General features: G+C 43.7%; 1 protein-coding gene across 1 annotated transcript in view; it reads left to right on the top strand.

Annotated features, from left to right (window-relative positions):
- The first annotated feature begins 1,669 nt into the window (after positions 1 to 1,669).
- The window catches only part of LOC116374865 (neural-cadherin), a 203,097-nt gene continuing 189,726 nt past the window's right edge, over positions 1,670 to 15,040 (top strand). The window contains exon 1 of the mRNA XM_031830758.1: positions 1,670 to 3,049. Within this exon, the coding sequence (XP_031686618.1) occupies positions 2,044 to 3,049 (1,006 nt within the window). The 5' untranslated portion in view covers positions 1,670 to 2,043. The remainder of the gene's footprint in view (positions 3,050 to 15,040) is intronic.

Genomic DNA, 15,040 nt, shown 5'->3' with positions numbered 1-15,040 from the left:
GGGGTCTCCTTGCGTGGCGCAACCATCCTCTGCAATGATCGCCTGTGATGTCCTCACAAGCAGCATTCATGACATCTAACAGAGACATCTGATCTTGGGCCCGATAGTCAGATACTTTCCAACTCTGTGCTGAAAAAAACCCCTCTTCTATCGGATTCAGGAATGGGGAGGATGGTGGAAGGTACTCCATTGTTATCCTTTCATGCACAGCAAACCATTCCCTAACAATGTTGGTTCGGTGGAAGCTGACATCCCACACAAATATATAATTTGGCAAATCTGGTCTAACCAAACCTCTTCGTGTTCTGGTATTAGGTCTCTGTAAAGTGTATTTAGGAAGGACAGGAGACGTTGGGTGTTATAGGGCCCAATGTGTGGAATATGTGTTCTCACACCATTCTCAGAAATGGCAGCACACATTGTAAAATTTCCCCCATGTTGGCCTGGTGTGTCAATTGTGTCTTGGTGTCCAATGAGATTGCGGCCATATCTCCTGCCTTTGGCCAGATTGAACCCAGCCTTGTTCACAAAAACAAGAATGTGGGTCATTTCATGTCCCTCCAGCTCCATTATTCTCTATATAGTAACACAGAAACAAAATGTAAAGTTAGTTTTACATAGCCTATTCTACAATCAGACAGTTTAGTAAAGTACAAATGTGTTCTGTTCTTATGGGTATCTGCAACTTCAAGAAGTATATACACAGGCTTTGTTGAAGTACAGTAAAACTCACTGTACAATATACCATGTGCACGCCAATGTTTTACCTGGACATACTGGTACCGCAGCTCCTTCACTCTGTCACTATTCCTCTCAAATGGAACCTTGTACAGTTGCTTCATAGTCATTCGATTTTTTTCTGTCTATAGTGGAAATGCGGAGATATCGTTGTCATTTAGGATTGCACTTTGGATCTCTCTTAGCCTGATGGAATTGTTGGCTATGACCATGTTGCAAATGTCTTATTCTTGCTGAAGGCTGAATACTGCTGCTCTGCCACCAGCATGAGGTCATTATGTAGTCCTATATATGACATGTTGGATTCACAAATAGATAATAACAGATAGTATATTGTATTCAAAAGTAGGTAGTGATGTGGTAGTGATTGTTCTGTGGGAAAGCTCCATATATATACTTCCAAACTTGATTGGTAAGATTGTGATTCCTATTTCATTACTAGGTCACCTGGCAGGTAATTTGCCAAGTTAGCAGACATCACAAACATTCCATGTCATAGATATGTATGACTGATTTTGATCATTGAATGGATCATTTTGCATGTGAATCAACTCATCAGTTTTGATCAGCAAAGCCATGTGCATGTAGTTGTTGTGCAAATTGTAGACAATTGTACTTACTGTTTTGCACACTGTCAAAACACGTGCAATTTGCTCAAAATTAATAAGACTTTCAAATCTGGTGTGAACAAGAAACTAAATGTTCAGAGATTTTAACTTAAATGATTTCTCATTCGATAATTGAGCCAAAGCGATTGAGAAAAACTGCAATATTTGTTGTATAAATTCCTCAATTACCAATGACAAATCTAGGTTACTGAGTGAAAGTGATAGTTAAAAACATACAGTAGCCTATCATGCCATTGCTACTGGACACGCAGTGGAAATCAGAAAGAAGACTTACTGTATGGTTTGGAATGAAAAACTGATGGACATGAATAATGTGACGTGGCCTTCCCCGAGGAGTCCGTGTAGGCCACGCCCCCTCGAGCACGGCGCTGTCCAGTACCAGAAGCTGCTAGTGCTGTCAGAAACACTGAGCGGAGGCGCGCACTTGAGCTGCATTATCCGGAGAGCTGAGCACGCAGACTGCTGCTGGAGTGGAGACAGAGAAGACAGCGAAAGTTGCCTAGAGCTAGAGCAATGAATCAAACCACGACAATGAACAGCATTTTTGTGAATTCAATGTTCTAGATTATAATTCATCCGAAGTTATAGAGGATTTAAAATACATATTTTTCGAAATGATTAAGGGGCCTAGAGTGACAGCATAACACCACTCAGTGTGGTACAACTGACAACAGTCATGATTTGGACTATTTTAATATGCTATTTCGTGACATCTGTACTTGGGAATAAGACAGAGGAAAGGATACCGTTCTTTCATGGACATGTATTCGAGAACTCCGAGCCGGGATCCAAAGTAAACGGTCTCAGCATCCCTGTGAAGCGGGTTGACGCGCAGAGATGGTGTTCCAACTCCGGCATGCATCTGAAACTCTTGGGAGACGGAAGTAAAGATTTCAATGTATTTGCCCACCACAAACGCGGACACATACTTCTGAAAACCTCGATCGTCCTGGACAGAGAGGAGCGCTCCGAGTACCTGCTCAGCCTGGGTCTGTGCTGCCAAAGCTGCGCCACCACTGACCTTGTAGTCGCAGAAGTTGCATCTGTGAAAGTGGACGTTTTGGACACTAATGACCACGAGCCAACATTCCCTAATGCTGATATAAAAATTCATCTGGACGACGCCACTGCTCTGCGGTCTGTGGTGTATAAAGTGACCGCGGAGGATACAGACCACGGGAAAAACGCTGAACTCATTTACTTTGCTCTTCCCAAAAATTCTAGTTTCTACGTCGTTCCAAAAACTGGAGATGTACTGCTTGTGGACTCTATATTGGGTCTTACCGCCCCCATAAAGTTTAACGTGTTTGCGATGGACCACGGTTGGCCCTCGCGGACCAGTCAGAGTATTGAAATAGAGATTAATCCCCGGCAATGGCCAGCGGTTCGACAGCCATCCCAGGGCGAACCGAAAATCAGACTACCTCGGAAGTCGAGGTCCCTGCTAGAGTCGGACGAGCCGGTTGTAATAAATGTTTCCGAGGATGCCAGTATCGGTTCTGTCGTAGTGAACTTATACCCAGTGAGGTTTCAGGCTGCCAGTTTTGAGTTGATGGATCCCGGTGCGGACAGCTCGCCGGTCACCGTGAGTCGGGACAGCGGAGATGTTGTAATTACACGGCGCCTGGACCGGGAGACGGATCCTCTCGTGGAGATTACTGTGAAAGTTCAGGATAAAAGAGGTGAGAGTGCCTTTGCAATTTTATATTGCTGCTTCAATGTTGTTTCTCTCTTCAAAGTAAGTATGTAAAGTAAGTATGGGCCACACTTTGGTCTAAATTTGCCCTCTGAATCGACGTGGAGAACTGACAACATAAGCTACTCATATAGCATCTCTGTAAAAGTGTCTGGCTTTAAAGTGCAATGATTTAAAAATGTATTCGTTTCTGTGGTTACATGTTTAATAAACACCCACAGCTTTGCCTTCATGATCCCAAGAGGTTGAAACCATGCGTATGCGTAAATTATGCATGGAGAGACGTGCGCCTTGTAAATAGTTACCCTGGGAAAAATGCAATGTGCACAAGTTGATCTTATAATACACAACATAAATTCACATTATACTACGATTTGTTGTCTGCATATTTTTATGGTATTAGTGCAGATGTTCTGAATTTACAGGAGGCGTGCGCGGATGCTACTGTTTCTAATGACTCGATTCACACCGACAGTGTTTTGCATTTTGGGACGCCTGCGTTTGCCTTGCAGCATTGCGTTGCAGAGCGTTTTTTTGTGTGTGTGGGGTGGGGGGGGGGGGGTGCATAACACCTCGATCACATCGACAGGGATTGGCGTTGTGGTACACCAGAAGTACATTCATTTCGATATGGAATTCTGAGTTTCCTTGCAGCATTGCATTGCAGAGGAAGTTGCAGTGCGTTCTGTGTGGTGCATACGTTGGCTTTATCGATGCGAACTGTATGAGTAGACGGCTTGACAGAAATGGTAGCAGAAGGCGAATGTTGAACTTTTGTTGCACACATAACCAGATGATGCTGCATACCATTTTGCGCCAAAAAATGTTGTCGGTGTGATCGAGGCATACCTGTAGGTTAATAATTATCACCTGCAGAAATGGCTCCATTCATGTACTCTTTGAGAGCCATGCTACAGCTAAAATTGCATTGCTAATGCAATAATATGTGTTATCTGCACTGCTCGCATTGGTAATCCTGCGCCCAGCATATGTGAACCTGTCTGACCATGGATTTATAGTGCTCAACCTCCTTAGTGTTGACCGCAGCAGCTCCAATTGACACATAACCTTTGTATAATTGCACGAAATCAGCTGTAAAACTGCAACAAAAAGTGTTGTAAAGCAAATGTATTTGTTTACCTTTTGTAAATAAAATTCCCTTTCTGCTAAGTGATCCCTCTGTACATATTAATTATAGTTTTTAATTATGGTGCTGAGTTAATGTAAGTTAACATGTAGCAACTAATTGTATAGCGAATAGGCTATGTATTTGTAGATCGACTGAGGTGAATGAACCTACAGCAACCAATGTGATAATGGATGGGGTAATCTTTGCTTGTGTTTTAAGTTTTTGCTGTTCTCCAAATAGCATTTGAGTTTTTAAATTGTATAGAAATGCAGTACATGAGCTTCAACACACACCGACTTCACAAAAAATCTGACCCTGGCTATGGCCCTGTGTCTCAGGCATGATAAACCGCATTGTTTGAAGTGATAGGTGATGTGCTCTCTTTTGGGTTTTGAGTGGGGACCTGTAGATTATTGTAGCCAGAACCTGCAGTATTGGCTATGTTTAGTGTTCATATTTGCAAATGTATAAATTTGCCAGTTGCCTCTGTCAGGCAGGAGTACAACCTACATGTTTATGTTTAATTGCTCAGTTGCCATGCACTGTGCTAGAAAAAAAAAGTGCAATATTTGACCCAGCTGTTCTAAAGTGATGGGCGAATTACACAATATCTGCGTTCATGCAGATGGTCATTCAACCAGTGCTGCCTGTCTACAACAACGAGCACAGGGAACTTGACGTCTGTGTGTGCAAAAAATGGCGCGCTCTGCATTCATTTCTAGGCTATGTGAAGTATAGGGGCCTATTTACATGCATTAGAGTGAATAAAAAACCCATCATTTCTCGTTTTCTCATTTCCCTCGCTGAGTGTTGTGAAATGATTTAATGAATCCTAAAATTGGAGTGTGGTTCAGGTATTAATTAACCACTGTTTTTTAATGATCAAATAATCTACTTGACTTGATTTCAAATGTTCTAGCAGACACCAGTGTTTAATATGGACAAATCTGTGCTCAGGGAACCGGAATTTCATGTGGTGGGAATGTGGTGGAGTCTAATCCTTTTTGAGTGGAGATCCTGCTCGACCTGGCTCCATATGCTGGCATTATCCATGTAATCCCATCTCATACACGTTCTCATTTCTGGGATTTAGAATTTGCAGCACAGTTTGTTGGAGAACTCGTGCGCTTCGAGGGAATAGAGAGGCCTTAAAGTAATGCGTTTATCGCGAACAGTGTGCTCCATGGCCCACTCACATTTTTCCGCGGTATCCATGCGCTGCGCAGCCGAGGTCCGCTACAACCACCCCTGCATGAGTTGTTGCCAGGGTTGTTGATTTAATTAACTCGGCCTTTGGTGTTTTCATTACTGTCTGTCTGTGTGCTTGTCCCGTGGCCCGAAGACCAGAACCTTCTGTAGATGTTGCGTGTCTGGCAAAGAGGGTGTGTGTGTGTGAACTGCGAGATAGCTTCTCGGAAGCCAGGGGATTCACACTAATGAGGTAAAAACAGCTGGCTTCAATCAAGTATGAGAGGTGTGTCAGTTGACCTCACTTATAACAGTATCTGTGAACTAGACCAACTCCCTATTGAGTACATGTAGACTAGCACGCATGATATTCTACATCTAAATTTGTGCTAATAAATTTAGTATGGTATGTTATGTTTCTTATGGTTTGTAATAATTTGTGGATGGCAATCACCCATTTTGTATGACTTGTTACAAATTACAATTCATATTATATGTTAACAATTTACAAAACGTACGAAATGTTACGAATTTGAAAAACTTAGAATATGTTACAAATGTGTAAAATGTACAGTATGTTACGAATTCTAGTTAGGTGGCTGAGGTTAGCTAGCTCACTAATGTTATCTTTGCTATGGATTAGGGTTAAGAGTTAGGGTTAGGTTTAGGAGTTAGGTTAAAAGGTTAAGTTTAGAAGTTAGGTTAAATGGTTAGTGGAAGGGTTAACTAACATGCTAAGTAGTTGCAAAGTAGCTAACAAGTAATCAAAGTAGCTAATCAGCTAAAGTTGTACGTGATGAGATTTGAACTCATAACCTTCGGGTTGCTAGAAATTCACATTATACACCCACTAATCCACCACGACCAGCCACCCTCCTTTCGTTTTTGCGTTAAATAACCATTTGTCTCATGTAACCATACCAAACATAATATATCATACTAAATGGAGTGCCGTGGATTTACAAACAGAATAATACGGAATGTTCTGAGACCAGGTGGATCCTACAGGAGAGTAGGAGCATGCAGTCAGAGACAAATGAAAATATATTGTCTGTTATTACTTTATTTATCAGGATCAAACAGCCACTGCTATATATCTTCAAACAGCATATTGTATTGCACATTATTAGCCGTCATACAGACATGCACACTCAGCGATGCACACGTTTCTGCCTAGTGCCAGTGAGTGAGCTAGGCTGTGGTTTGATAACATAGCTCTGCTGCAGCTTGTCTATCCTGCTTGTTCATTCTGTGACCATCCCCTTCTCACCTACCTCCACTGGTCAGTTGATTCTCTTTATTAACTGACCAGTGGAGGTAGGAGAGAAGGGGACTGCCTGAGGTGAAATACTGGCTGGCCTGGGGTGAAATAGCCTTCTCATGTGAGTTGGTATCTACTCTCTATTAGCTTTTCTGAGGGGAGTCACTCAGGGCTCTTTCCGTTATCTGGCGTTGGGGGAGAGCAGAGCACCACTTGAATCCTATATGGTTATTCCTATCTCTGTCTGGCTGTCTGTGTTATCCAATAACACTGGCCTCAGCCTTACCCTGGCTGTCTCAGCCACCTAAGTGGTCCCAAAAACACCCAGCCCCACAGACCTGGGCCCTCTGTATCTCCCTTTATCCCTTCCTCCCTCCCTCTCTCGCTCCCTCCCTGCCTCCTTCACGTCTTCTCTGAACTCCACGCTCTGAAGTCTCTCTTCCTAATTGCTGTGTGAACTCTGTAATATGGAAATAGAAGGCCTCTTTAGCTGTGTATTGGTTGAGGCTATGGGCTCCTGTTTGATATGTCTGGTCTCCATGATATTGCTGCAGTGGGATCAATTAATGTGTGCGTGGGGACGGAGAGGGGGAGCGTGTGTGCAGATCAAACAGGCGTGTGGCGCCAGACTTCCCGTCTTAACGCTCTCTGCTTTGCGGCCCTTTTTACTATCTCTATATCCCACCAGGGTCATCATCACTCTGTCTCTCACGCTCTCTCTCAATCATAGCATGTTTTTTCATGCTTCTCCATCTCTTTCCTTCCACCATCTCTCTTTTTCTCTTACCTTCCCTCTCTCTCTCTCTCTCTCTCTCTCAATTCAATTCAATTTAAGGGCTTTATTGGCACGGGAAACATATATTTACATTGCCAACGTAAGTAAAATAGATGATTACAAAAGTGAATTAAACAATAAAAATGAACAGTAAACATTACACTCTCTCGCTGTCTCTCTGCTGTCTAACACATCGTATCAGACCTCTGTCTGTCATGTCTCCCTGAGTGGCTGTGTGATCTTTTCTCTCATACAGAACATGCTATGACTGTCAAAGGCATCAATATGATGGGGTGCATATTTGTCTTGCTGAAGCACGCTTGAAGCTGGCATAACTCTCAATCAAACTGACAAAGAACTGACTACCGCGTCCGATGCGCATTGAGTTTGACAAGAACCCCAGACGTGTTATATACACAGTGGATCTGATCCTTCCCCATCCATTCTCCTCTATCTATCTATCCACCATAGTGTTTGACAGTTTGATCCACACAGAGAGAGCTGGGATTTGGGTTTGAGCAGAAGTTGATAGGTTTTCGGGGACTTAATTCCTCTCCTCCCTGGTGTTACTGTTAATCTGATTGAGGAAGAGCCTGGAAATTAAACAGCATATGGGAGGCTTCATCTCTCAGGGAACCAGAAGATTGTGTGCTTGCTCACGTGTACCCAACACAAGTTAAATGAGTTTCTCTCTCCCCTCCCCACCCCCTCTCCAAAACACGTACACACGCTGTGCATACATGAAGACGCATACATCCAAACCCACAGAACATATGCACTCAACACACACCTACGCAGCATATGCTCCGATGCAAACATTCTCACCTGCTGTAGATACCCTCGCTTGCACTCGGCTCGCACATAGATTGCCCTGGTATGATCCATGAGCAGAATGTATACCTGTGAACTTCTACAAACTCTTTCTCTTTTTCTGTACTTCACACCCTCTTTTCTCTCTCCTCCACTCTCTCAGTTTCATCTCCTCCCTCAGTCAGTCATTTCACAAATGCATACACACGCACACGCACACACACATACTGTACCTTGCACAACAAGCTTCGCAGATTTAAAGAATAATAGAATGATTATAGATTTATATAATGCGTTTCTAATACATTGCATGTGATCTGGAAGCAGATATTCACAAAACTACATACACTACCGTTCAAAGTTTGGGGTCACTTAGAAATGTCCTTGTTTTTTAAAGAAGAGCACTTTGTTTTGTCCATCAAATTAATCAGAAATACAGTGTTGTTATTGTTAATGTTGTAGATGACTATTGTAGCTGGAAACGTCTGAATTTTAATGGAATATCTACATAGGCGTACAGAGGCCCATTATCAGAAACCATCCCTCCTGTGATCCAATGGCACGTTGTGTTAGCTAATCCAAGTTTATCATTTTAAAAGGCTAATTGATCATTATAAAACCCTTTTGCAATTATGTTAGCACAGCTGAAAACTGTTGTTCTGATTAAAGAAGCAATAAAACTGGCCTTCTTAAGACTAGTTGAGTATCTGGTGCATCAGCATTTGTGGGTTCGATTACAGGTTCAAAATGGCCAGAAACAAAGACCTTTCTTCTGAAACTCGTCAGCCTATTCTTTTTCTGAGAAATGAAGGCTATTCCATGCGAGAAATTACCAAGAAACTGAAGATCTCGTACAATGCTGTGTACTACTCCCTTCACAGAACTGCGTAAACAGGCTCTAACTAGAATAGAAAGAGGAGTGGGAGGCCCCGGTGCACAACTGAGCAAGTGGACAAGTACATTAGAGTGTCTAGTTTGAGAAACAGACGCCTCACAAGTCCTCAACTGGCAGCTTCATTCATTCATTCAAGAATAGACTGACGAGTTTCAGAAGAAAGCACTTTGTTTCTGGCCATTTTGAGGCCTTAATCGAACCCACAAATGCTGATGCTCCAGATACTCAACTAGTCTAAAGAAGGCTAGTTTTCAGCTGTGCTAACATAGTTGCAAAACAGTTTTCTAATGATCAATTAGCCTTTTAAAATGATAAAGTTGGATTAGCTAACACAACGTGCCATTGGAACACAGGAGTGATGGTTGCTGATAATGGGCCTCTGTATATGTAGATATTCCATTAAAAATCAGACGTTTCCAGCTACAATAGTCATCTACAACATTAACAATGTTAACACTGTATTTCTGATCAATTTGATGTTACTTTAGTGAACAAAAAAATGTGCTTTTGTTTCAAAAACAAGGACATTTCTAAGTGACCCCAAACTTTTGAACTGTAGTGTATATGCATGATGAAAATAGATTTTCAGTTGAGTATATATACCCAAAGTTGATATTTATAGCCTCACTGTTGTATATTTCTAAAATCCCATTGCCCAGCAATCTGCTTATAGTAGATTGAGTCAGCTTGGAAGGATTAGAAAGGCAGTGATGTGTAAAACAACACACACTTAATTACTGGAAGATTGTAATGTATTAGGATTTACGGTGACGAAAGGGGACGAGGGAGGGAAGGAGATAATGCTTAAGGATTTATTGGAAGCTTTGGGCATTATACCCGATTCAGAGGGGTTGGGTTAAATGCGGAAGACACATTTAATTTGAATGCATTCGGTTGTACACCTGACTAGGTATCCCCCCTTTCCCCTTTCCCTTTCTATCCGTAGCTATGAAATGGAGTGAATGGCAAAGTGAGCATGTGAATATACTGCACGGTGCATAGTTTAGGAATCGTAAACAGGTGCTGAAGATTGAGAGAGGGACATGTCACTAAATATATATCCTGCCATGTACATAATCATGGCATGTGCATACTGTATATGCAAAACCTCACCTTAGACAGAATACCACAAACACACAAACATGATGAGGCCCTGTCCGTCATCTTCTTGCCGTCACTACGCTCCCCCCCCCCCCGCCAGGCGTGCGACCTCCGCAGTAGCAGCGGACATGGCTGTCAGTGTCACTTGTCACCAGGGTGTGTAACTGTGAGTGGCGGGGAGAGCGATCGATGGGTTTGACTGAGAGATCACACAGCGTTTAGTCAAGGCTCCGCTCCTCTCTTGCGTCTGCTGTCGCTAAGACCATCACTGACCCAGCCCGACTCTCCATGATTGAGTTCTGCATTTGGATGAAGAAGATACATGTTGGAATAAAAGAACAGAACAGATGAGTTGCTGAGTGCCACCCACCCCCCTCCCCTCCTCTCCCACTCTCTGTCCCTGAATCTAGCATACCTTCACCAATTAGGAATTTGTCACTGAATTTCTTTGCCAGTTATTGTGGCATTTGACGGAATGTCTGTGAGCGTGGGAGTGGGTGTGTGTGCGTGTGCATGTGTGTGTGCGTGCGAGCGAGGCATGTGTGCGTGCGTATGTGTGTGTGTGCAAAGCAAGTGTTATATTTTTATGGCGAAAGCTCTTTCGTGCACGTGAGGCTACAATACGTTGAGTTTTCCGGGGAATCTTTGAAGTGAGCTGTAACATATTACCCAATTGTGTCTGTTATTAAAGAATTTGAAACTATGTTGTGTATGTGACTGGGTTTCATGTGTGGATATAAATATGGGCAGGTATGTTTAATGCTACAAGCGTAGGGCTGGATTGTTTTTATTAAATCCCATATGTCTATAAATATTGTATATGCATTCGTTCATATAGGGCAGAACATTGTTTTATATAGCCTACAGAAATTGGTTAAGTTATGACATTAAATAAATATGTTCATATGGGAAGGATATTGTATATACTGCCGACATTTGGTCGTTAAAATAAAAAATAAAAAAGCGTATTACCTCCAATGAAAAGTTTTGTTTGACAAAGCGTGGGTGCGTGTGCGTGTGCATGTGTGGTACAGAAGTGGGCAGAGCGCAGCCAGAATGACAGTAATCCTCTGGTGGATTAATTATCAGAAGGTGGCGTGGTTTTTGTCGAAACAGAAATGTAAACTATCAGGAGGAGGTCCAAGTGAGGAACCCTCCAATCTCCAATGTGTCCCACTGCCAAATTCCCTGGCAGCTCAATGTTTGCCATGCTGTATCCTTTCTCTCGCTCTCCCTCTCTGTCCTCCTACACTTTTCTGTTAATCTGAGTCTACTTATCTACCCTCCTTTCTGCCTTAGTTCCTCCTCTCCTCCCACAGTAACATTTTTCTATTACTGTAGTACTTCACTTCTCTCAGTCCAATTCTACAATCTATCTCTCCCTGCTGTCTGCAGCTGTCTTGTTATTTCCTATTTTCCTCTGTTGGCTCACCATTCCTCTCTTGCTTCTTAGTTTCTGTCCATCCTGCTCATCCTCAACTTGCACTCTCTTCTCTCTCTCCTCCTCCTTGCTGAGTTGCCTCGCCAGACACATCCCTCTTTCATCCTGCTCTCTCCTTTTCTGATACACCCTCCAATCATCGATCGCCTCGTCAATCTGTCTCCAGTCAAACTTTGGCGGGATGTCTGCATGTTTTTTTCTCTCTCTCAACAGCGCTGGATCTGCCTGCTCTCTGATTAGTTTATTTCCAATCTGCCGGCTGAATCTCAGCACACAGCAGCACAGTTGCCTAATTGCCAGACTTAATCAAAGAGACAAACGAAGGGATGGGAGGCAGCTAGTGACCTTTTAGAGATGCCACGCTCCTCTCTCCCCCTCTCCCCTCCTCTACACACCTCTCCTCGACTCGACTCTATTCTCCAGGAAGAGAGTTGCCAGCCAGCCAATCCAGCGTTTTAATATCGAGGCTGTCAGTAGACAAATGTGGCTGTTTTTGCAACTCCTTCCCATTTCTATCCCGGCCTAATGAGCAGCGTGACTCTCCAGCCAAGGAAGTGGGAAGCAATGGGCCAGTGCAGAACAATGGCCGTGCCGTCAGATCGTTTGTCTGAGAGAGCCAGAGCCCCACGTCGTTGCAGTCGCTCCTCGCTGGCCAGGCAGGCCATGAGTAAAGGTGAGTCTGCACTGGGTCTACATTAGCGCGTGACCTCTTCATGTCAACAGCAGTCACTAATGGTCGCTCCGCGTCATTCAGCATAAAAGACACAGCGTGAACGATCTGATAGAAGACGAGGCACACACATCACATCACGGAGGCATGGCTAGGCAGGCAGGGAGGAAGAGAGGGCCCCACAAGGCACCTGAGATTTCCTTCTATTTGTGTTGGCTTCAAAACAGCAGCCTGTGTTTTCACAGCTCAACAAATACGGTCTTGAAACAGTGTCGGACCGGAGTGTAGGCTTTTCCCCCTAAGGAAGTTTCTTTGTGATTTTTTTGGTTTCTTTGTGTGTATTTGTGAATCTCTGTGTGTGTGACTTGGTTTTCTCTCAATCTATTATCAATACATCTCTCCATGCAGTCAGTCAGCATGAGTAAGCCATCTCTGTGACAGGGCATTTGATGCACCTGTGTCCTTGCACGTTTCCTCCATACACTGGCACTTTAGCTTGTCAACATAGTCTAAATCTGCCTGTTATTATTTAACTGGTTCTGGCTGTTCATTTTCTCTCTTTTACCTCTTTCTACACTAACTGAACAAAAGTATCTGGACACTTGCTAGTCAAACATCTCATTACAAAATCATGGGCATTAATATGTCGTTTTTTTGCTGCTATAACACTCTTCTGGGAAGGCTTTCCACTAGATGTTGGAACATTGCTGTGGGGACTTGCTTCCATTCAGCCATGAGCATTAGTGAGGTTGGGCACTGATGTTGGACGATTAGGCCTGGCTCGCAGCCGGCGTTCCAATTCATCCCAAAGGTGTTAGATGGGGTTGCGGTCAGGGCTCTGTGCAGGCCAGTCAAGTTTTTCTACACCAATCTCGACAAACCATTTCTTTATGGACCTCGCTTTCTGCACAGGGGCATTGTCATGCTGAAACAGGACCTTCTCCAAACTGTTGCCACAATGTTGGAAGCACAGAATCATCTCAAATGTCACTGTATGCTGTAGCATTAAGATTTCCCTTCACTGGAACTAAGGGGCCTAGCCCAAACCAAGAAAATCAGCCCCAGACCATTATTCCTCCTCCACCAAACTTTAAAGTTGCCACTATGCATTCAGGCAGGTAGCGTTCTCCTGTCATCCTCCAAACCCAGATCCGTCCGTCGGACTGCCAGATGGTGAAGCGTGATTCATCACTCCAGAGTGATTCATCACTCCAACGCGTATCCACTGCTCCGGAGTCCAATGGCGGTGAGCTTTACACGACTCCAGCCGAAGCTTGCCATTGCTCATGGTGTACTTAGGCTGGTGTGCGGCCATGGAAACCTATTTCATGAAGCTCCCGACGAACAGTTCTTGTGCTGATGTTGCTTCCAGAGGCAGTTTGGAACTCAGTAGTGAGTGTTGCAACCGAGAACAGGCAGTTTTTACTAGCTAAGCGCTTCAGCACTCGGCGGTTCCGTTCTGTTAGCTTGTGTGGACTACCCCTTTGCAGCTGAGCCATTGTTGCACCTAGACGTTTCCACTTCACAATAACAGCACTTACAATTGACCGGGGCAGGTCTAGCAGGGCAGGAATTTGGCGAACTGGAAATGTGGCATCCTATAACAGTGCCACATTGAAAGTCACTGAGCTCTTCAGTAAGGCCATTCTACTGCCAATATTTTTTTCTCTGGATTGCATGACTGTGTGCTCGATTTTATACACCGGTCAGCACCGGGTGTGACTGAAATAGCCAAACCCAGTCATTTGAAGGGGTGGCCACATACTTTTGTTATTAGGATATAATTATTATTTTGGGGTTGTAAACTATTCCCATGGCAACCACTTAGACCTAGAGCACAAGAACAGTGCATATACCCTCAAATTGATTATTAATCCTAAATGTGGCCTCTCTCAGAGTGAGTGCACTAAGTGCTCCTTATACGAGCCCAGAACACAAGACATTTAGCTCTCTGGTCTCTGCTGAGCACCTGGTGAGACTCTGGAGGAGAGGAAGGAGTAGATTACTCTCCCTCCTCATCTCCACCCTGCTCAATTAGTGGAGTTGGAGCAGCAGCAGGCCTCGGTATTGTAGAGTCTGGGTCTGGGAGAAGAGGAGAGCAGAACCCCATGCGCCACAGGGCTCGTCAAACAGCAGGCGGAGCACAGCCCTCTGACATCACAGGCTGCTCTTGATCAGGCCCCTCAAAACAGGGATCACTAGGCTGTAGTGTGGAGTATAGGGTACTCAGGTTAAAGGCCTGCACAGACTGTATGATGTTAGCCACGTAATGCCACGATTCTACAGTCCCAGATAAAATTTCCACGTTGTGGGAAAATTCTTAGGTTGTAAACGATTATTGGACGTCTTGACTCTTTCAGTGTAACAGGATCTAGGTCTGCCGAATAACTACCATTACATGCTTTCGTAGGTTCCAACAAAGTTATTGTGTCAGAATTGTTGAGCCTTTATCGCAGGGCTCCCCAACTGGCAGATTTTATTTGTAGAAATGTTTTGGGGAGGGAGATAAGACTATAAAAACACCAGCAAATCAAAGTGATTATAATTTTGGAAATCTGTTCCAACCCAATGGGGAAAACCTGGTTGAAAAGACGTCAGCATGATGTCTTCTTATGTTTTTTAAACATTTCTACTGACCAGAATATGACTTTTTCTGACCACAATATGACCAGCTGGTCATAATTCTGACCACCATATCATGTGTTAT

This window comes from Oncorhynchus kisutch, linkage group LG8 (assembly GCF_002021735.2).
Source record: "Oncorhynchus kisutch isolate 150728-3 linkage group LG8, Okis_V2, whole genome shotgun sequence".
Lineage (NCBI taxonomy): Eukaryota > Metazoa > Chordata > Actinopteri > Salmoniformes > Salmonidae > Oncorhynchus > Oncorhynchus kisutch.
Note: the sequence above shows the minus strand (reverse complement) of the source record. Positions and strands in the feature narration are given on the sequence as shown.